Source organism: Lynx canadensis, chromosome B1 (assembly GCF_007474595.2).
Source record: "Lynx canadensis isolate LIC74 chromosome B1, mLynCan4.pri.v2, whole genome shotgun sequence".
Classification (NCBI taxonomy): Eukaryota; Metazoa; Chordata; class Mammalia; order Carnivora; family Felidae; genus Lynx; species Lynx canadensis.
In genome coordinates this window covers 185,732,076-185,754,967 of record NC_044306.2, presented here as the reverse complement: position 1 = coordinate 185,754,967, position 22,892 = coordinate 185,732,076, and the positions used below count along the sequence as shown (strand labels likewise).

Sequence of the window (22,892 nt, the reverse complement as noted above, 5' to 3'; positions counted from 1 at the left end):
CTGTTTTAGCATTCAGTACCTGTTAAATGTAGTTCAGTCTGTTTCTGGACTTTATTGTTTCATGTTTTCTGTCCTTTTGTGAGTATAACAAAGTCTTAATTTTTGTTGGACTATTTGTTTATTTTGTTTAAAAATGTTTTTGCTTTGAAATTTAAAAGTTTTAAGTGATGCATTCACATTTTGAATGGAGAAGACTAAAAATACTTTTCTTTTCATTGTAGTGCTGAACTTCAGACCCTCTTAATGAACCAGTTAACAGTAAAGGTGCAGATGAAGTATCTTTTTATGTAAATGGCTATCTTCACGTGCTTAATATTTTTTAGAGCAGCATGCAATATCTTACATGCTAAATATATTTTTTTCTTTTAATTAGGGCTTAAAAAAGCTTGGCCAGTCTATAGAGTCATCATATTCCAGTATACAAAAATTGGTTATAAGTCACTTACAGAGGTATGAAGGTGGTGTTGAATTTTTGGTGTTGCATCTATATGTACGTGGTGTCGGTGTTCCTTCATCATCTGGCATTCTCATTTTGAGCCTTTTCTAGCTAAAATTGTTGCATTGGCACTTGAGGGGAATCTCGGAGTGCCCAAGATTTTTAAAGAATCAGTAATGGTAATGCTGCAAATCATTTTCAGACATCTTTTTACCAGTCTAGGTTCTCTGTCTGGGCTTTTCTCAGCCAGACAACCAGGAGGTATATTTTGAAAAAGGGATGTACCCTTTTTTGAGCAGTGAAGTTAAATATGTTTATCATTTTAGAGTTTACGAAGCATACTGTTTGTTTTGTACATTTAACACCCTGACAAGGTATTGATAATTATTGTCCTCCTTTTTACACAAAAAGAAACTGAAATCCAGAATGGCTGTATGGCTGGCCTGAAGTTACTAAGTGTCACAATTAGACTGTGTCTCTGACCTTTAAGTCTTGTTCTGTTTCTATCCCCAGCTCCCTTGGTGAAGCAGTTTGCATATGAATGTTCAGTGTTTCACTTAAATTTTGATAAATTCCTTTATGCTGAGTGCTTAGCCCTTTCTACGTCGCCTGTCCCTTGGATCACTGCAGTGCCCTCTGGCCTGGTTTCCGGTCCACAAGGACATTCGTGCCCCTCAAATCTATTCCCCACAGCAGTTCTGATCATGTCACTCTTACTTAAAAACCTCCAGTGCTTTCTTGTGGCTCTTAGGACCTAAACCTTTGCGTGGCCTTTAACACGCCTGCCTCTCTGCTTCATGCACACTGGTGACCTTCTCAGACTTGACATTTTTTCTTCCTACCCAGGGCTTCTCTGCATCTGTCTTGCCTTCTGGGACGCTCCCACCCAGTTCTCACTCAGACTCTTTAGGTCTCAGCTCAAATACCACTTTTTCCGAGAAGTCTTTCCCAATTCCCCAAATTAGGTTATTTCATTACACCTGCATCGTATGCATTTCCTCCAAGGCATTTATGGTAGTTGGAATGGTACCCTGCCTGACTGTGTGGCCGTGACTGTCCTCCCCCTTAGACTGTCAGTGCCATGAGGTTTTGTTCACTATTATGTCCCTAGCACATAGCACAGTGCCTGATCTGAAGTCGGAGCTTAAACAATATTCGTTGAATGTTACACTGATGGCTTTTGGGTGAATAAGATGGCCACACGACTGTCTTAAAAGCGCCAGGGCTGACTGTGGAACATAATTTGATCTTACAGAATTTAACCTTATGGTCATATATTCATCTCAGTCACGATGACCAAATGATTCTGCTACTGTCTTAGAGAAAATTTTGAGAAATAATTACTTCTCATAGAAAGAAAATTAAGGTTGCTTTCAGTTTTTATTTCTGGAAGTTTAGAAATATTTAGGCAAGGTAGCCGGTGTCTGCCACTTTGATGATGGTAGTGACAGTAATTTATTTCTGCTCCATTTTGATAGTGGCTCCGAGTCTTTATTGTACCATTTGAGTGAACTGAAAGGAATGGCTTCATGGAAGCAAAAATACGAACCTCTTGGACTGGATGCTGCAGGAATCGAAGGTAACTTAATTGTTCCATAGAATACATTAAACACGCTTTCCTCATTTGACAAATGACATGTAATTATTTATTTCTTTTTAGATGCTATTACTGCGGTGGGTTCTTTCATACTAAAGGCAAATGAACTTCTTCAGTAAGTATGAGGGGTTACCTGGCGTCATTGACCTGAGAACACTTTACTCTTTGTTTTAGAAGTAAGAACCCAGCAAATTGTCATGATTTTCTTAAAGTGAGTTTTTAAGTTTTTATCAAAACTGTATCTTTACAGTTTAAAGATAATTAAACAAGCTAATAACAAGAGTCTCACCAATTAGAGTGGCATTTTACTCTCCCATCAGCCTCCCTCTGAGCCCCTCTGCAGATGCAGAACGAGAGCAGATGCAAAGAAAACAGCAAATGTCCCTTGAGGGGTTTGGCTGTAAAGGAATGGTCAGTAGTTGGGAGCCGCTGTCGGGTCTGTCTTCTTACGATGGGATAAGTTAGAGCGTATTTATACATGATGCCATGTTCTCCTCAAAGGGGAACAAGTGATGCTGGCAGATTGAGGAGAGGATCGCTGGGGCAGGAGTGTGGGAGGGGATGGCCATGTGGTGCATGGGGGAGTGGGCCGGAACAAGAGCTTATCCACAATTACAGGAGAGAAGGCTGTGGGAAGGGACCCAGATGCTAGTACATGAGCACGTGGGGCTTGGGGACATTCGTTTCCCGTTGTCCTGATTGTCTTAATGAAAGAGGAATGTTCTGTCGGCAGCTGAAGGTAAGGGTGGGGAAGTGGTTTAGGAATAAAGGAAAAGCTGTGACCCGGTTGTCTAGCGGGAGGGTGAACAGGCGGCTAAACAGGCGGCTGCTGGTGGTGCCGAGGGCCCTTGGTTAGTGCTTATGAATGAGTGTGGAAGTGAGAGCCGTCCCTACGGCTGCAGGGTTTCTCTGGCTGGGGTCAGCTGACAGTGCTGGGGCACGGAGCAGGTGAGCGGTCAGATTTGGTAGGCCTGGTGACTGAGGGGAAGCGACGGGAGTGAGGGAATTAAAACCAGAGCATGATTAAAATGAACCTTGAATATAAGCTGGTTTAGGAGGAAGCGGGGAGCTGGTGTGGGTGGGAGGCAGGATGAGAGGTGGTGGAACCAGTAGGCAGTGGTCTTGTGAGACGGAGGTTGGGGTCCTGGAGAGAGGTCACTGGGAAGATAGGTGGCTGTTGGTGAGTGGCATGCTTCACATTGAGATTTAGAGGGTTCCAGTTGCCGGTGACAGTGTAGGCTGTGAACTGTGGAATAGTCGAGGTGTGGTGGAGGACGTGACTGTTAACCTGAACCATTGCATTGAATGCTTCATCATGGCAGTCCTAGTTTTTCCATCCAAAAGTGTTTTCTTAGTTCTTTAATCGTTTTCAAAGCCGTGCTCTTGTTTTGTAGATGACATCTTTTCACATCCCTGTGGACCTTAATTAGATATTTTTAGAAGTGTGCTGTTCCCCTGAAGGATTTCCACTTCCTGGGTTTGTCTTGGTCTCTGGTTGCGAGCTTTCTTCAAATACCTGATGCTCAATTTCCTCCTCTTGATTCATGAGGCAGTTTAAAGCGCGTGGAAGGTCTGTATGCAGGGGCAACAGAAAGCCGGCCTGAGTGCGGAGCGCGAAGCTGGCTGTGGCCGCCAGCGCTCGCACAGAGCCACCTCCACTCTTCCCGGCTTATTCGGGTTCTTGGAAGAACCCCATTCGTTTGTTGTGGACCTGACATGTCCAGGGTCTGAGAGTCCCTGGGACTCTGCAGGGTGGATTGCTCCTCTCCGGGGTCCTCTCCATGGATTCTCTAAAATGCAGCCACCTCTGCTGAGCCTCATCAGTCATGTGCCCTTTCTGACACTTCTGAAATTGATTTCTTTTCTGCCGTCCTCTTTGTTTTCGTGAGTTTATAACGCACGCCTCCCCACCGATCCATTACCATGTTAACGGGGTTTTAGAAGGTGGAGGTTGTAGACACTTGTGCTAAGAATACAAAACGAGAGGAGAAATGACTTTGCTTTTCCTGTGTGTTGATTATTTTTTGGCTAACCATATTTACGGAGAGTAAATACGAAATCTCAAGCTTTCTGTGATCACTTTTCAATATGAACGAAAGGTAGTTCGTTTTGCTTCTTGATCCCTTGGATGAAGTAGCATTATTATTTTAGGTGATAGGTGGGGAAATTGAGGCAGTGAGTGCTTTGATGTTACCCTGTAACAGCAGGGATTGCCCGCAGTAGGGGTCAGAGTATTGATTGGGAAGGGCAGAAAGGAACTTTTCTTTCTTTTTTCATTTTTGCCACAGGAGCGTTTTGATTACGTTGCTTGGTCCCATAAACGTGGCAGTCTGTTTCACTGTATGGAGATAGGTTAATGATGCTGATCCACGTCTCAGTAGTATTATGGAACTTCTGGCTTGGAAGGGACTTTGAGACTTGGGAGTGAATAATGCGTATTGCTCAGAGTAGTTATCTTGTAGATGTGAACTTACAGAGATTTTTTTTTTTTTTTTTTAAATTTTTTTTTTTTTTTAACGTTTATTTATTTTTGGGACAGAGAGAGACAGAGCATGAACGGGGGAGGGGCAGAGAGAGAGGGAGACACAGAATCGGAAACAGGCTCCAGGCTCCGAGCCATCAGCCCAGAGCCCGACGCGGGGCTCGAACTCACGGACCGCGAGATCGCGACCTGGCTGAAGTCGGACGCTTAACCGACTGCGCCACCCAGGCGCCCCTCAGAGATTTTTTAGAAGTGATACCCATGTCCTTATTTAGAAGCCTTTTGATCAAGACAAAGATGGCTTCCACCTATAACATTGGAATTTGAGGGGTGCATTTGTGTAAAGCTCAAGGAAATTCAGTTTTTGGAGATCAGTTACTGTAAGCATCAAAAGTGCTTCCAACTTCCAGAAATAACGTCCACTGATACCAGAGGTAGTGACATAGTACAAATAGGTAATAATGTTTTTTTCTGTTGGCGTTGATGTCTTTTCTTCATACTGACCAGTGAGTATTTTTTTTAACTGAGAATAATGCTGAAAGTGGTTTTTTCTGACTTCTTTTATTTGCAAAGTTGGAAAAGGATTTCATACTTGACTGAATGCTGGGAAAGACTATTACACAGTTTGTGGCAAGGCTGTAATAACCAGTCAGAATCTGAGCTATTTGCCTTATTTTTGAAAAGAACCAGGATTTGCTCTCCTGAAGCTTTATTTTTAGGTATGTGCTTGATTTATAATATCTTTTCTAAAGGTTTGGATGTCCTCCAGATAGGATAAAATAGAAAGGTAAGGGTTATTGTATCCCACAACAATTGAACAGTGGTACACGAACCCTGTATAATAATTTTATTTCTGATTTCTTTTATTTTTTCTTTTCAGAGTTATAGATAGTAGTATGAAAAACTTCAAAGCTTTTTTCCGCTGGCTTTATGTGGGTAAGTTAATTGAATGAAACATTACTTTAATGCTTCTTTAAAAATTGTGGGAGTATCAATTTAGAATATTTAAGTTACTCTAGTAAAATTTCCAGTAACTGTAAGAGAGAATGGTATAAATGAACCGTCTTCTACCCTTCACTGGTTCACCAGCTTTCAGCACGTGGCCAGTCTTATTTCCTCTGCACACCCACCCGGCCCCAGCTCCCCGCAGATGTAACTTATAGCTTTGATGGTTTCTCACTCACTGATGATTAACCTTTTTTTTTTTTTTTTCTAATCTTGTAATGTCTGCTTAGGTTAAAATAACATATGTGGATCTCTACTATGTACTAGGCACTGTTTGGAGTTAGATTTTTTTTTTTTTTTTTTAATTTTTTTTTTTCAACGTTTATTTATTTTTGGGACAGAGAGAGACAGAGCATGAACGGGGGAGGGGCAGAGAGAGGGAGACACAGAATCAGAAACAGGCTCCAGGCTCTGAGCCATCAGCCCAGAGCCTGACGCGGGGCTCGAACTCACGGACCGCGAGATCGTGACCTGGCTGAAGTCGGACGCTTAACCGACTGCGCCACCCAGGCGCCCCAGATTTTTTTTTTTAAAGAAAGGGGGGAAAAAAACAAAGACTAGCCTCTGTCCTTGAGTAGCTTGTTTCCTGTTTTATTCCTGATCTTGTTTCTAGATCTGTGCTGTCCATTATCATAGCCAATAGCCCCCTGTGGCTCTTTAAATTACTTGGAATTATATAAATTATATGTTCAAGTTCTGTAGTCATGCTATCCACATTTGAAGTACTCAGTAGTCATACATTGTTAGTGCTTATCATGTTGAACAGCACCGAACTAGAAAATTTCCACTATCCTTCCTATCGGATGCTAATACCCTAGCTAAATAGAATGTAGACCATTGGTAGCTTTCTTTGTATCTCCACAGTATCTCTTTTCATTTGCAGGTAGTTAACCGGTATTTATTGACTTGACATTAAGTGTTTTAATGCTTACTCTACAGTGTATTTTATGTAGGTCCATTTGTACTATTTTTGTGACCCCTCTTAATATCTTTGAAATAATCCAGCATACATTCCCTTCCAACATAGGCAAAACTTAGTTATAAATGGGATTTATCTGAGTTTGTTAAAACTCTAAAGGGTAAATAAAATAGAAAGTAAATTATCTGTAATGTGCTCACATCTTTTAAACAAATGCCTGACTCTTCAATTCAGATATCTTATAAACAGACTTGTATTTGTCGGCCTAATATAATTGTATTTATGAAAAAAAGAATGTGATCTACAGATGTTGGCCTGTAAAATTCTTTATTTTTTTCCTCAAAGCTGTACCAACGCTAGCCAGAATGGGGAGCCAGAGTGTTTATCAGGCCAGCCTGTTTAATATCAGAGATGTTAATTAGGATGAGTTACAATGTTAAAACTGAATGGGATCTTAGAAATGACTTTCTTTTACAGATGAGGTTGGGTTTTACTCATAATTGTTGGGGTACTTTAGGCAGTTTATGTTCCTACTGCATGTCCTAATTCTCGTAAGAAGCCTGATTAGAGGAGAAATGAATTACTGCTTAGTCCTTCCCATTAGAGCAGGGCATTGTAGAAGGCACACTGGACTGGAGAACTGGAGACCTGATTTTTTTTTTTTTTTTAAATTTTTTAATTTTTTTAATGTTTCTTTTTTGAGAGAGAGACAGCACAAGTGGGGTAGGGGCAGAGAGAGAGGGAGACACAGAATCTGAAGCAGGTTCTGGGCTCTGAGCTGTCAGCACAGAGTCCGATGTGGGTCTCAAACTCACAAACCGTGAGATTGTGACCTAAGCCAAAGTCGGATGCCCAACCGACTGAGCCACCCAGGAGCCCCAGAGACCTGCTTATATTATAATCTCGGCTCTGCCACTGGTTAGGATGCTGTGCATCCTTGGTTTGCTCTTTTGTAAAATGTAACCTCCATGAAGGCAGGAACCTCTTTTATACTGATATCTTCCTAGCACCCATAGTAATTTTTGGGTGAGTAAATGAATGAGTGAATGGAACTAGATTATGTCTTGTTTTTTAGATATTTAGAAGTTTGAAGTAATTAAGAACAGTTTCTAAAATAATATGTATTTGCAGAATCACATCCAGCATGCTTATTCCTGACCAAAAGCAATTAAGAGGGATATTCAAACACTCTGTAAAAGCACATGAGGCATACTCCTTGACTTAGGTGGACAAAATAAAAAAACACAGCCCTCTGAAAGGACAATATGAATCAACCACAGATTAATTAAAGAAAGTATATAAATATACGTAAATGTACGTATATGCATGTAAATCTTAGTGCAAATGTTTTTGTGTAACAGAAAACCCAAGGGAAAGAAACATGTTTGTTGGGTATTCTAAGGCTTTTGGAGGCAAGAAGTGCTTGCAGATTTTATGAGAAGAAATATCATATGTTAGAAGAGGATTCCCTGCACAGTCTTCACACAAGGCAGCAGTCAGATTGGCCTGTCTGGAGTGGCAATGGGTTGAGTTGAAGGAGAAAATAAAAAATAGTAGTTCAGGATCATGAGACCAGCCATTTTGAACCTGAAAATACAAATCAAGTTTAAATTCTTCACGCATTAGTTTTTAGAAGAAAAGTAAGTTTTCCTTGGTGATTTTCCTTGTTGAATATTGAGGATTTAGTCCAGTGAAACACATTTTGTCTTTGAAATGTATCTATAGCTATGTCTGTAGTTTTCCTTTAAAGACAGTTTTTTAACTTCTGTTTTCAGCGATGTTGAGAATGACAGAAGACCACGTGCTTCCGGAGCTGAATAAGGTAGTTCGTGGTAGTACGTTTTCCAGTGTGTTAATGTGGCTCTGGTTGAGCTCAGCTTTGCTGGTCACCTTGGTATTCTTACACGGTTACTAGTTTACAAGATGTGAGGCTATAGATGCTAAATATATCTTAGTAAGCCTTTTTTTTTTTTAAGAAGTTTGTTTTTTCATCTCTCAAAATGCCTTTAACTGGCTGTCTAATTTTATAGTTCTCATATTTATATAAAATTTTATAATTTGTATTATGTAGGGTGCTTGTATTCTTTCACTTCCTTAGGTCTTGAATGCCTTTTTATTTTCCTGGGAAATCTAGTACTTTAGATATTACTACCTATGTTGATGTCTGGTAAACAGTAGTTTCTCTTTATAAGGATTGAGACAGGTGGCAATGGAATTTAAGTAAAATCTTTCAGACCAGGGCCAAATTCCCACCTGATTTCTGCAGTTCACTCATTCTCACCTCTGTCCAAGCTCTCATGCAGGTAGATTTAGGTCATTTGGGGCCTGAAAAAATGGAGAATGTTATAATGAGCCTCAGTGGACTGGATGAATGCAGGATCGCCATTCTTAGACTCTGACAAGAAGTAGATCTTTTATGCTGTGGGTGACTGGCCTTGCAAACCAGGGAGGTCCACGTTAGCTGTTTCTCTGATATTACTCTTAACCTTTATTTGAGGAGATAAAGTGTGTTGACTGCTGGGGGGACCTCAGCGTGTTAATTTTTGAGGGCTGAAATGGAGGCAGGGTCACTGTAAGAAGTAGAGGCCGACCCCGAGGCATCAGCTCTTAGCTCAGGTTGAGGTTGCTTATCTGGGTCACAGTCTCCTCTCCCAAAGCAGGCACCCCGCACACCAGTCTTAGCACAATAATAAATCACTAAACAGTAAATACTAAGTAAATTACTAAATAAATTAGTATTTTATTTCTAAAATAATAAAGAACTTTAGGCCGTAAGAATTCTGTAGCTGTTGGGTTAGCTGATTGGAAAATGGATTTAAATGTTTAATGACTTGTCAGAGCTTCAAGATTTCATATTCTCACAGTTGCATAATCTTTTGGATTTATATTGATATTTCTGTGAAGGAACTTTGCCTCTTCATACCATAGCTTTTAGTAGATATTACATTACATGATACAAGATATTGGGAAGCTTTATCTTAATTTGTTTTTCTTTTTGTTCCTTTTTGGTTTTGATAGATGACTCAAAAAGATATTACATTTGTTGCTGAATTTCTTACTGAACATTTCAATGAGGTAGGAAATTGGTATTTGTATAATTTTTTTTTAAATAATTGCAATAAACCTGGGTGATAGAAGTAATTAACATTTAATCCAATTTAATTGACATTCTTAGCAGTCGTGCTGTTTATAAACTATTGCACTAATTAATGGCAGTATTCATCTTAGAGCCTGTAAATTCAACTTTTGTTTGTGTGTTGTACAATCCGTAAAAGAAAAGAATAGCTGCCTCTAATAGCTCTCTTAAAAAATAAGGGTTTTGGGTAAGTTTAAGAATATTTTTGGGGTGCTTGAGTGGCTCAGTTGGTTAAGTGTCCAACTTTGGCTCAGGTCATGGTCTTGTAGTTCATGATTTTGAGCCCCATATCGGGCTCTGTGCTGACAGCTCAGAGCCCGGAGCCTGCTTCGGATTCTGTGTCTCCCTCTCTCTCTCTGCCCCTTCCTTGTTTGCGCTCTGTCTCTATTTGTTTAAAAATAAATAAACATTAATAATTTTTTTTAAAAAGAATTTTTTCTTTTTCTTTTGTGAGTTGATGTAAGAGTTAAATTATGCTTATTCTTTCTAGGCTCCAGACCTTTACAATCGAAAAGGAAAATACTTTAACGTTGAAAAAGTTGGTCAGGTACGGGCTTTTGATGGAACTTAGTTATTACTTTTTAAAAAAATTATTAAAAACTAATGTTAAAACTTTAGCAGTGTTAGTCTTTGTTATCCAGAGTTTCTAGAAAATAATACAATGCCAACTTGGATAGCAGCCCTGTTCTGATGGTAAAGTAACCGAAGAGTAGCAGTTTTTATAAACTTTTTGATCTTATAACTCTTTTACATTCTTAATAGAAGACCCCAAAGAGATTTTGCTAATATGGGTTATGTTTATCAATGGTAGATATTATTAGGTATTAGGAATTAAACAGAATACAAAATTACTTAAAAGTAACAGTAATTCCACTTACCATTATGTATTAATATAAATACTTTCAATGAAAAATATATTTTACAAAACAGTTTAGTGAAGAGTGGCATTGTTTTGTAGATTTGCAAGTCTCTTTGGTGTCTGGTGTAATAGAAGGCAGGTTCTCATAGCTGTTTCTTTAGTGTGTTGTGATGAGTTTTTTTGGTTAATGTACGTAAAGAAAATCTGGCCTCACATAGGTGTTAGAAAGGGAGGAGTATTGTAATAGCTTTTCTAGATAATTATGGATGTTTTTTGATATTCAACCAAGTCTTGCTAAGAGATAGTGTCTTAAAGGTTAGCTTTAATGTGGAATCTAAAATTGCATCAGTGAACTTTTCCTACTCTGATACATTAAAATCCATTCATCTGTCTTGTGCTTTGAGTGGATCGTTCACTAGTGCATGATTTTATAATATCATGTGTTGGTCATTTGGAAAACACTGGTTCGCTGAGTGGTTCAGATCCTCCAAATGCTGACGCCTTTCTCCACGCAGTATCTAAAAGTCAGGTTTTATGAATATCAGCACCAGTTTCATCAGATGATCTTCAAGTGCTACGGCTGTCAAGCACACGGTGGCAGATACAGATTTTCCAAAATTCTAATTTTTGCATGAATATTTAAATGTTATCATTGGCAATAAATACTGCCAGTTATTCTGCTTACAGTGACAGGCTTACTTTATTTTCAAGAAAGTATCCACCAAATACCCATGTATGAATCATCATAGCCTATCTGCCAGTCATTCTTTCAAGGAAGAAAGGAATCCCATTAACAGCAACAAAGTGCCTGGCTTCACTCACAGCCAAGACAATTTCTTAAATGCTTTCCCTTGTGGTAACCATTGTACTTTGGTATCAGTGAAAGTGCTTTATGTATACTTCCAATTCTGTAACACAGAATATTAAAAAGATCTGTACTCAAGGGTTGAGATCTAACTAAATCAATAATTTTAATAGCTTCATTAAACACTAATGGGAACCGTCAGTATGTGGCAAAAAGGAATACAGTGACCACTCGTGTGGTTCAAGGCCACCACCATGACTCCTGGCAACAGCAGTTTTCCCCACCTGTGCTTTTGATCATCCGTGCAATGTCAACACAGTTGAAAGGGCAAATAACATTTTGCTACTATAAAAATAGTATCAGCCTCACTGACCCTTAAGGCATCTTTGGGACTTCCAGGGGTCTGTCCACCATCCTTCCCTGTGAAGTACTGCCCTAGAGTAGATTGACAGGTGATACTTCTAAAATTAATTTGTAATGTACACGTGCACACACACGTATAGATGATTTAAATGTACTTCATGAAAATGGAACACAAAATTTAAATTCAGTTTATGGTCCCTGAATCTATAGTGTTCTAATCTTTCAGTAGTTTGTAGTTTGTTTAGCGTCTTGGCATTTAGCAGATTTTGGTCACTTCACTTGGAATAATACCAATGTGATGGAACCACTTACTAAATAGAATGATGTTAAGGCGTGCCTGGGTGGCTCAGTCTGTTAAGCATCTGACTTCTGCTCAGGTCATGATCTCACAGCTCATGGGTTTGAGCCCCGTCGGGCTCTGTGCTGACAGCTCGGAGCCTGGAGCCTCCTTCAGATTCTGTGTCTCCCTCTCTCTCTGCCCCTCCCCAGCTCACACTCTGTCTCTCTTTCAAAAATAAACAAACATTAAAAAAAAATAATGTTAACTGTATAAAGTTTTTGAAGCCTGCTTCTTTGGTTTACGACATTTAAAATTTTAATTCTGTGTTTCTAGTACTTGAAAGATGAAGATGATGATCTTGTGTCACCTCCTAACACAGAAGGAAACCAGTGGTATGATTTTCTTCAAAATAGCAACCATCTTAAAGGTATTTAGTGAACCTAGTAGAATTTGGCCATGTTTATACTTAATTTGAGACCAGTGTATTAGCTATGAGTGTTGCTGAACAGTTGTTGAATATGTATCTCAGTTCTTTAGATCTTTAGTGTCTATTGTAGTTGATTAGAGAAACAGCAGAATAGCAAACAGTATGACGTTCCCATGATAGAAAACACCCTGATATTAACTGTGATGTAGTAAGATTATTTATTCTCAGGTATTCTTTATATTTGTTTTATACCATATAGAAACTAGGATATTGGGAAGAAAATTATAGAGCCTGCTAGTGAGAGCAGTCTTTTTCTGATTCCAATTTGTTAATTTCTGAAAGCATAATGATGCTTAACTGTTCTTCTGAGGTTGTAGGTTCTTAGTGTACGTGTGCCTTTCATTCTCTAGGATCTTAAGATGTTGATATAGTAAAACTATCCAGCATTATTAGGGATGAAAACAAAATAGCCACCATTAAATGTCAGAACTTCACTATTTTACATGACAGTATTTGAAGCAGTATTTTTTTTGCTTTCTCTAAGAGTAATCTGATCACAGTCTATCAGTTTCTTAGATCTCTAGGCTGATAGCCACATATGTGTATTTCCTCCTTTAATCCTCACAGAACCTAGGGGGTAGGTACCTGTTATCCCCATTTACTGTCGAGGAGACTGAAGGTCAGAGAAGGCCCAAGATCACACAAGCTACCGTGCAGTGGAGCCAGGGTTCTGCTGACTTCAAAACCTAAGTTTTTAACTCGACTCAGGAGTAATCTCTGCCACTTGTGTCTGGTTGCTGTTTATCTGAATCAATGAATGAATGAATGAGGATGGATGGGGGAAGGAGAGAATTCTTTGAGGCCCAGAACTCTGCTTATTGCTCTTTTGTTTTAACTCTAGAAGCCCAGATTCTTTTTCAGAGCAGGACATATTTTGTATTGCTTGAGATACATTGATGTCAGTTAGTTATCGAATGGAGGGAGAATAAAGGTACGGCCAACTCATCTCTTTGCTGTGTTTAATCAGGTGGCCCCCCCCCCAGCCTGAGGAGCGCTGATGGCAATGTGCCGGCCGGGGTGGCATCTGGGCCCTGTCACTAGAGTGGGCTAATGCTGGTTCTGGGAACTCTGATGGGCTAAAAATGGGCCCTACCCTTTTTGTCTTGACATCTGTGACTGAACAGGAAGGCCTAATCTTAGCTACAGGCCTCATGTTTAACCAAGATGCACTTCAGTATTACTGACTCCATCTCCTAAATGCTCGAGGTTTTGCTGGTATGTGATTTGGGACAAGCTCGTTAATTCTCCAGTTTCTTAGTCTAGTGTGAAGAAATACCCGCTATTATTATGGAACTATTAAAACTTTAATGAAACTTCTTTCTAGCACTTTGCAAAAGTCATGTGCTAAGTACTCGATACAGGTGCTTTCTCAGGGTCCATGAGAGTCAGTGTTGTGTTGGAATCTGCTCTACGACTTCTTAGGAATGTGGCTGAGGGCCAATTGTCCAACCTCTTTGTACCCCAGTTTTCCCATCAGTAAAATGAGGATGATAGTAGTGCCTCCCTCAAAATCTGTCGTGAAGATTAACTAAATGTAGATAAAGCAGTTTGTGCCGGCACATGGCTCATAAGCGGCCAGTGTGCTCTCATCTGAGCTGTTTTTACTCAAAACACTTCTGACACTGGGGCGCCTGGATGGCTCAGTCGGTTAAGCATCTGGTTCTTGATTTTGGCTCAGGGCCTGATCTCACCTGTTCGTGGGATCGAGCCCCGTGTCGGGCTCTGCGCTGACAGTGGGGAACCTGCTTGGGATTCTCTATCTCCCTCTCTCTCTGCCCTTCCCTGTCTCTCTTGCTGTCTCTCACAAAAATAAATAAACTTAAAAAAAAAAAAACAAAAAAAAAACCTGACAAAATGGGAGCTTTTTCTCTCCTGAGACCAGTTCTCAGGTCAACTGGGTGCCCGATGTCATCAGTTCCCCAGGTTGCCCACATTTCTGTTGCTCCCCCTCTACCACCACCTTCAGGTTGATAATTTGCTAAAATGGCTCATGAAACTCAAGCACTTTACTTAGATTTACTGGTTTACTGTAAAGATACAACTCGGAACAGCCAAGTGGAAGAGATGCGTAGGGCAGGGTATGGGGGAGGGGCTCGGAACTTCCCTGCCTGCTCTGGGCATGCCACCCTCCCAACACCGGGAAGCCCTCTGAAGCCCACTGGTTGGGTTTTGTATGGGGATTTCATTACGCAGGCATGCTTGATTAAATCATTGGTTGTTGGTGATTGAATTCCACTCCAGCTTCTCTCCCTGCCCTGGAAGTTGGGGGATGGAGCTGAAAAGTCCAGACTTCTCATCAGAGCTTGGTCTTTCTGCAGCTTGTCTCCCCGCCCTGGAATTTGGGGGATGGAGCTGAAAAGTCCAGACTTCTCATCAGAGCTTGGTCTTTCTGGTGACCAGTCCTCATCCTGAAGCTATCCTAGGGATCTACACACAGTCGTCTCATTACAACAAAAGATGTTCCTATCACCCTTATCACTCAGGAAATTCTGAGGGTTTTAGAGTTCTGTGCCAGGAACCAGGGGCAAAGACCAAATGTCTTTCTCTGCTCCCACAGCATCTGTTACCTGTGGGGAGCTTATAATGTTGACCTAATTAAAACTCACTTTGTCCAGCATAGCTGGGACAGGAGATGCTGCAGGTGAGGGAGAAGCCTGCAGAACTCAGTAGAAGAGTGCAGGCCTGGGAGGCAGAGGGTTTGATTTACAGGTCTAGATTGTTAGTCATTTCCACACTGGGCAATTGCCCAGATCTTCTGTGCCTCATTTTTTAGTCTGTAAGTTGGAGAGTGAGATGCTTACTTTGCACAGCTGCTGTGAGCAGTAGGAAGAACAGATACAAAGGACTGGAGCGTAGTTGGTATCCATAAACGCTGAATCATACAGGACTGTCTCCTGGTAAAGTGGCCTTTTGAAAAGTAAAGAGCTTATTTACACAGCACTAGTTTCTCGTCTCCTGTTTCTGTTTTTAAGTATTATAGTCTTCCAGAACCGTGCTGGACTGTTGTCACCCCATTGTGGCAAAGAGTAGAGAAGAACAAACTTTATTATATGTCTTTTGGTTCCCAAATGATCCCTTCCTTATACCCAGTGGAAGCATACTATTTGATTTTGGTAGGGAAAACAGAATAAAGAATACCAAGCTGCTAGGACTCGGATTGTAGTTAAGTGCGGTGGTTTTTAGGGGGGTACTTAGGGGTGGCAGCAGGCGATGATGAAAGGCAGAAGGCCATACTCGTTTCCAGTGAGGTGGGTGTGAAGGATAATGAAAGGGCCAGGGAGATTTCCACTGCCCCATAAGCTGCGCGGGCTGGCTCTGACGAGATTATTTTCTCCTAATCATTTGGTTTGCTATAGCTTTGTGTTTTTGTTTTTGTTTTTCTTTCTCTTTTTGTTTGAAACCAGAAAGTCCTTTGCTGTTTCCGTATTATCCTCGAAAATCATTGCATTTTGTGAAAAGGCGGATGGAGAACATTATTGACCTATGCTTGCAAAAACCAGCCGTAAGTTTGAAAGAAATGCATGTCTTTGAGTAGGAGTGAGAATATCTACAATATGTGGCTCATTTATGCAAACGATCATGGTTATTAAGGTGAGCCACGTGAAAATGCTGATAGTCAACTTCTGGCTAACAAAAATGGCAGTTTCATATGGTTTACCCTAACGTTTCCTTTTATTGTTAGTTCCTTACATAAATTAAAAGTAACAAATACAGGGTTACTGAAAGGGTTGGCATCATTATTTGTTCCCAGAACAGACTTCCTTCCTTCCTTCCTTCCTTCCTTCCTTCCTTCCTTCCTTCCTTCCTTCCTTCCTTCCTTTCTTTTTCTTTTTTAACGTTTATTTATTTTTTGAGAGACAGAGAGAGACAGAGCATGAGCAGGGGAGGGGCAGAGAGAGAGAGAGAGGGAGTCACAGAATCCGAAGCAGGCTGCAGGCTCCAAGCTGTCAGCACAGAGCCCGATGCGGGGCTTGAACTCACGAGCACTGAGATCATGACCTAAGAGGAAGTTGGAGCTTAACCGACCGAGCCGCCCAGGCGCCCCCAGACCAAACTTCTTATAAACAGTCTTAGTTATGGGGCTTTTGTGTCTCCAGCTGACTCCTGCAGGAGGGAGGATGGGTGTTCTGAGACGCTGGGCTGGGGTGGGGGTTCTTAGCCTGCCGTGCACTTCTCTCCAACATCCTTTTCAGCTCAGAATTTCATCTCTCTCTTTTCCTTACTGTTAACGACTGTCATTGAAGTTTCCTGTGAGAAAGCTTCGTGATCTAGATGGTTTTTTACTAGATTTGAACAGCGATGGTCAGGTACTTTGTGTAGAGTATCTGTGTGTGTGTGTATGTACATGCTTTAATTGTGTTTTTAAATCTGTTTTTATTTAGGATGTAATTGGAAAATCGATGAATCAAGCAATCTGTATTCCATTATATAGGGATGCTAGAAGGTAATTCTGTTTCCTTTTTGGATGGTAAAATTCAGCGGCCAATTTAATTTTTTCTTACCTTTTCTTCTTTTGTTTTAGTGAGGACTGTACACGCAGATTGTTCAAATTTCCTTTTCTGTAAGTGTGTTTTTCCCCATCTCATGTGAACAATGCAGTTTTGTTCTCTGCAATGATAGCTAAATATCATGTTTTGATATTAATTTTTTTTCCTTAGGTGGAATAATAAAACCTCAAATCTACATTATCTTCTTTTTACAATTTTAGAAGATTCACTTTATAAAATGTGCATCTTAAGGAGACATACTGATATTTCCCAGTAAGTATTAATCTAAAGTTTGAATTAGATAAGATTGTATTTTTTAAAAAATTTTTTAATGTTTATTCATTTTTGAGAGAGAGAGAGAGAGAGAAACTGAGTGGGGGAGGGGCAGAGAAAGAGTGAGATACAGAATCTGAAGCAGGCTCCAGTCTCTGAGCTGTCAGCACAGAGTCCAATGTGGGACTCGAACTCACGGACTGCGAGATGATGACCTGAGCCGAGGTCGAACGCTTAACTGAGCCACCCAGGTGCCCCTATTATTTTTAATAGTAAAATGTACAGCATCCCTTCCCTACATTTTGGGGTTTAGTTAAGCCACCTTCTGACTTTAGGCTTGTCACCGAACTGTCCTTAGTCTTAGTTTTCACATCATTAAGATGATAATGCCAAATCAGGAAGCTATGTGAACCCTTCTGATTCTGGGTTATTAATTTTATACAGGTATAGCTATGACATGTAGGATTTCTTTAGAGTTAAGAAAAATACAACAGCAGAGCACTCAGGATTGTATCTCATGAATGTGTAGCAGTTCAAAACTGTGTTTTTGGTTCCTTATTGAAAGGATTTTTACCTCAGGCTAAGTTTGCCTTTCATTAAACAAGAGGCCTTGCCTGTAGAGACTTCTCTTGAGAATCTGAAATGAAAATTCTAAAAAAAATAAATCATATACAGAATACCATTAGTATCTCAAATAGCTTTTTTTAAAATTTGTTTTGAGAGAGATAGAGACAGCACGAGTCGGGGAGGGGCAAAGAGTGGGAGACAGACTCCCAAGCAGGCTCCATACTATGAGCACAGAGCCCTCGAACTCACAAAACCATGAGATCATGACCTGAGCCGAAACCAAGAGTCGGACACTTAATCATTTGAGCCACCCATGCGCCCCTCAAATGGTTTTTAATCTGAATTTGAAGGAAGTTTTTTGAGGCCAAGATGAGGCCAAACAGAAATAATTTGGTTGTTCGAAGTGCCCTTAATTTTTTAAGGTATCTAGCTACTTTAGTGACTAAGATTTTAAACCAAGTTGTCGTTTTGACGTAGGTTTGTCTATTTAGGCGTTTAAATTAGTGTTGAAGAGTGAACATAATGGTATTTTGGTCTGGGGCTTGCTGTTCAGGTAAATATACTAACGCTGACAATCCTGTTCTTTCAAGCATTTAGATTATTGGCTATCCGGGTTTTTCCATAGTCTTTTTTTTTTCCCTCCTCCTTTCTTCAAGATCTGTAACTAATGGACTGATTGCTGTTAAATTTGGGAGCTTCACCTACGCCACAACTGAAAAAGTGAGAAGAAGGTAAATCTTGAATCTTGTTTGGATGAGATTGTATATATATATGTACGATATGTGTGTGTGCTTAATAAATGCAATTTTAGAAATACGGTTAGACTCAGTTACAGTGTTGATACCGTCCTTAGGAGGCCTTTGTAACTTGCAGCGTAGGGGACAGGATTGCTTATGTGTGTTATGCTTTGATTTGACTTAACAATTGAATGGAACCTTCCTGCCCTACAGGAATTTATACAGCTGTGGTTTCCTGTAATTAATACTTCTGTGCTCCCCTGGCTGTTAAGAAAGGGTGGTCGTTCCAAGGGGTATATGGCTGGAGTTATTGTTACAACCAACAGTAATGTGAGGTGGTGTCGTTCTCACTATTCTGGGAGGTCCTTAGGATATAAAAGGGTAACGTTACCAAAATCACCCCTGAGTGTGTGGAATGAACACTAACCATAGGCCAGTCTTTTTCTCATTCTCTTTTCCTTACATAAAAGGAGTTTTTAATGATGACGTCTTTGAAGTTGTTGTGACTTTTCCTGTGTGAGTCTTATTTTTACTTTTCAGTCTAGTTAGCCCAGTTTCTTTACTCAGTATACCAGCGAGGTGCCATTCATGGAGTTTCCACAGGCTTAAGGCCTAACTCTTGATATCAAAAGAGTTTTTTGGAACTGTGAACCGACCTCACCCTCACAGACTTTCCTTTTTTCATGATGACCTGTTTTTAGGGCCTAGTTGTATTTGTGAATACTCGGTACAATAGATAACTGACTTTAGTGCAAACTAATGATATATTTTAAATGTAATTAAATAGAATGTCACTTGGTTTTTGTTTCATTAATGTTTTTGTGTTGTACCAGTAGCATGTTATGTATACAGTATTTTCTCAGTAGTCCGGATCATCTCTGACATAAAAGAATGTACTTTACTTGTAGCACCTACAGTTGTTTAGATGCACAGTTTTATGATGACGAAACCGTAACGGTAGTTCTTAAAGACACAGTGGGGCGCGAAGGAAGAGACAGACTCTTGGTCCAGTTGCCATTGTCTTCAGTGTATAACAGTGAGGATTCTGCAGAATATCAGTTCACTGGGGATTACTCGACAAGGTAACCACCTCCTTAGTAAGAGTATCTCTCTGTCATGACAGTTAAATGTTTTTTAATGTGTATCGCACATTTTAGTACCTTAGGTATGGTAGACAGTGGTTACTAGGAACAGTGGTAAAGTCAGCTGAGCAGAAGTACTATATTTTATTTAAGAAAACATGGACTTCGGCAGCTCTTCTACCCTTTTGCTTTACTAATAAATCAAGAAGCATTTGCTAACATAAGGTGGGGAATTACCTGGAGTGGAGAATAGGATTTCTGTTAGTTCTGTTTTCAAGCATAGCATTAATCTCAGGTGATAGTAGAATTAATTATTTTAGATTTGCTCTTAGTGCTTTCCTACCAGAATTAGGACCTCGGTAGCCACATGGAGGGTACACAATCAATTCCAGAGATGGTTTTAGTTTTCTTAGATTTAAGTGAGTAGATCCCTCCTCTAATTTAAAAATGTGTCCATTTGCTTTCATTGAAAAGGGATCAAAAACCGTAGTAAGATGACATTCTGGCTACTTGGAATGGCAGAATTTTCCTAGAAGATAGTATCATAGCTTTTTAGATAGTGGCTGATAGAATTCTATTGGAAATGGGAGTATTGGTAGAAATGAAACCCATGGTGGATCCTGTTACTACCCCTTGTAAACCAGGGAGAAGATCCCCTTTTCATTCCTGGGTTGGTTTCTTTCCCCTTCCCAGGCTAGATGAACAGCGTAGTGCTATTCCCACACGTACCATGCATTTTGAGAAGCATTGGAGATTACTGGAAAGTATGAAAGCACAGTACGTTGCTGGGAATGGTTTTCGCAAAGTATCCTGTGTGGTAAGTATTTACAGATTGTTTACGGACTCAGTAACAGGAAGAAGTGACTTTGGATCTATGAGGTCCTTTCAGAAAGTGTAAACATTTTGTGATGTATTGCTTTTATTGATTATGAGCATGTTGTGGTCTTAGCTGTGTACCTTTCTTGTTCTGAGAAGTCTTACTGAGTAATAACAATTGTAGATGTTATTTATTTATTTATTTTTTAAGTAATCGCTACACCCAAAGGGGGGCTTACACTTATGTCCCCGAGACCAAGAATCGCATGCTCTTCTACCCAAGCTAGCCAGGAACCCCTGGCTTTTAATTATCATGACATTGTCACCGTTATAGGTGGAGATCCTTTTGCAGCAAATGAGGCTGAGTTTAGTGATTTTGTTGTAAATCAATGAAAAATAACTTTCGTATAAGACCATTCTTCAGATTTCTGATTTCTTATATATCACGTATTAGTTAAGCCATTAATTTAAAAACTCTTGAACCTTTTCTTCTCCAGTTGAGCTCAAATCTCCGTCATGTAAGAGTATTTGAAATGGACATAGATGATGAATGGGAGCTTGATGAGTCTTCAGATGAAGAGGAGGAGGCCAGTAATAAGCCTGTGAAGATAAAGGAGGAAGTGCTTTCAGAGTCGGAGGCAGAGAACCAGCCAGCCAGTGCTGCTTTAGCTCCAGAGATCGTCATCAAGGTGGAAAAACTTGACCCTGAGCTGGACCCCTAATCTAGCTTGCCATTATTTTGTATGTTCTCATTATGTCAGGAAGGATATGGGAGATGGACTAAGATGTTTTGGACCACTCTTAATTTTCTTTGTGTAACAAAGAAATAAACCATAGATTATATTTTTCCTTATTCTGTTTCATCTTCTCTTAGTGGTGTAGTCACTATGATAGACTTTCTTCTTGCTGAGATTTCTTTTTAATACTGTGTGCAGAATTCATGTTTAAAGTAAAGATAAATTGAATGGGAAGAGAGTTTCAGTCTTTTCTGTTAAAAGATAGGTACTAGAAATCATTCCTATATCAAGAAGAAATTAAATTTAATCAAAATGTAGATTACATTTATTCCTGTTTTTTCCATCTTCTTCTTTCTAGTTTATTCCAGGTCTCCAGAATACTTTCAAAATTATGTTTTCAAAGTAAATTACACTGCTTTATTGTAATGCTAAACAAGCCAAAAGATGGATACTCCCTTTACGATCTAAATAGCAAAAACACTGTTTGGCACCGACATGATTATCTTCTCGTTTTGTTGCCATATTTGAGCTCTGAATTCTTTGAATTGGCAGCATTTAGATGTGTCTTTCTCCTCTGTTTAGAATTGGTCAAGGACACACAGTGGCTTTCTGTGTAACGCCTTGGGAATGCTAGAAATGTGGATCAGCTAAACCTAACTTCACGTTGGTGCAGAAGAACTGTTAATTTCCTGATGCTCATTCCTAAAGTTGAGTGGTATTGTCATGTGGCTTTCAAAGAATTTCTAGTTTATATATGAATTGTAGTATCAGTTCACCAATAAATGAAAAGAATCACTTTTTAAAGCTTTAAATATCTTTGGGTAGGAAAATATACTATAATCAGAGGAGTGGGTAACTGCAGGATTTTGTGTCATTTGTCTGTTTCTTTAGTACCTGTTACACTTGGATTGTAGGTACATCATGCTTTAGATACTCCAGGTACCTCAGTTGGTCTGGTCTGTGTTGGTTTAAAGGGAAAACTGGGGGCGCCTGGGTGGCGCAGTTGGTTGAGCGTCCAACTTCAGCCAGGTCGCGATCTCGCGGTCCGTGAGTTCGAGCCCCACGTCAGGCTCTGGGCTGATGGCTCGGAGCCTGGAGCCTGTTTCCGATTCTGTGTCTCCCCTTCTCTCTGCCCCTCCCCGTTCATGCTCTGTCTCTCTCTGTCCCAAAATAAATAAAAAACGTTGAAAAAAAATTAAAAAAAAAAATAATAAATAAATAAATAAAGGGAAAACTGAAGAGAAGCCACTATTGTGTGCGTGAGCTTGGAATTCAGAGCTGTGATCTTCAGGAGACCGACTGTTAGCATGCAGCCTTGCACGTAGCAGGCCTTGAACATGATTAATATATAATTTACGTAAATGCTGATTGGTGGTTGGTCAGTTTCATGGCGTAATGTAGAGTGTCTTGAATTAACTTTTGTAAGCAAGAAAGGTAATCTGTCAGATGACATTACAGCTTGTTAGAATGAGTTACAGTTTCACAATGAGCAACCAGTTCTTTATTAGACAGTAATCTGCCCCCGTGTGACTTCAGTGTGAAATTTATAAAGATTTTTGGATATGTGCACATTTGCTTCCTGCAGTTCCGGCCTAGGGATAAATCGAAACCAAGACTCCCAGACTCTGCCTTCATCCTGAACCAAGAATCAGTACTGTTGATGTATAAGCTATCCCATAACGTCAAGTTAAATTGATGTGAATCATCCTTAATCTTCGGAGAATTGTTTTTTCATTAATTCTTTCATTAATTCATTAATTCTTTTAACGTATATGATAAATATTTAGGAACTGGATTTGTATGATATCAAAGTGTAGAAAGTTT

The 22,892-nt window shown here is 39.9% G+C and overlaps 1 protein-coding gene across 1 annotated transcript in view; it reads left to right on the top strand.

The window, feature by feature from the left end:
- Nucleotides 1-21,302, top strand: part of ANAPC4 (anaphase promoting complex subunit 4) — a 34,075-nt gene extending 12,773 nt beyond the window's left edge. Inside the window, exons 12-28 of the mRNA XM_030314097.2 lie at nucleotides 222-264; nucleotides 374-450; nucleotides 1,915-2,015; nucleotides 2,097-2,148; nucleotides 5,396-5,451; nucleotides 8,215-8,261; nucleotides 9,458-9,514; nucleotides 10,066-10,122; nucleotides 12,216-12,309; nucleotides 15,774-15,871; nucleotides 16,752-16,813; nucleotides 16,892-16,930; nucleotides 17,028-17,129; nucleotides 18,353-18,427; nucleotides 19,342-19,515; nucleotides 20,209-20,332; nucleotides 20,829-21,302. Coding sequence (XP_030169957.1) covers nucleotides 222-264; nucleotides 374-450; nucleotides 1,915-2,015; nucleotides 2,097-2,148; nucleotides 5,396-5,451; nucleotides 8,215-8,261; nucleotides 9,458-9,514; nucleotides 10,066-10,122; nucleotides 12,216-12,309; nucleotides 15,774-15,871; nucleotides 16,752-16,813; nucleotides 16,892-16,930; nucleotides 17,028-17,129; nucleotides 18,353-18,427; nucleotides 19,342-19,515; nucleotides 20,209-20,332; nucleotides 20,829-21,053 — 1,483 coding nt within the window. The 3' untranslated portion in view covers nucleotides 21,054-21,302. The remainder of the gene's footprint in view (nucleotides 1-221; nucleotides 265-373; nucleotides 451-1,914; nucleotides 2,016-2,096; nucleotides 2,149-5,395; nucleotides 5,452-8,214; nucleotides 8,262-9,457; nucleotides 9,515-10,065; nucleotides 10,123-12,215; nucleotides 12,310-15,773; nucleotides 15,872-16,751; nucleotides 16,814-16,891; nucleotides 16,931-17,027; nucleotides 17,130-18,352; nucleotides 18,428-19,341; nucleotides 19,516-20,208; nucleotides 20,333-20,828) is intronic.
- The last annotated feature ends 1,590 nt before the right edge of the window (nucleotides 21,303-22,892 follow it).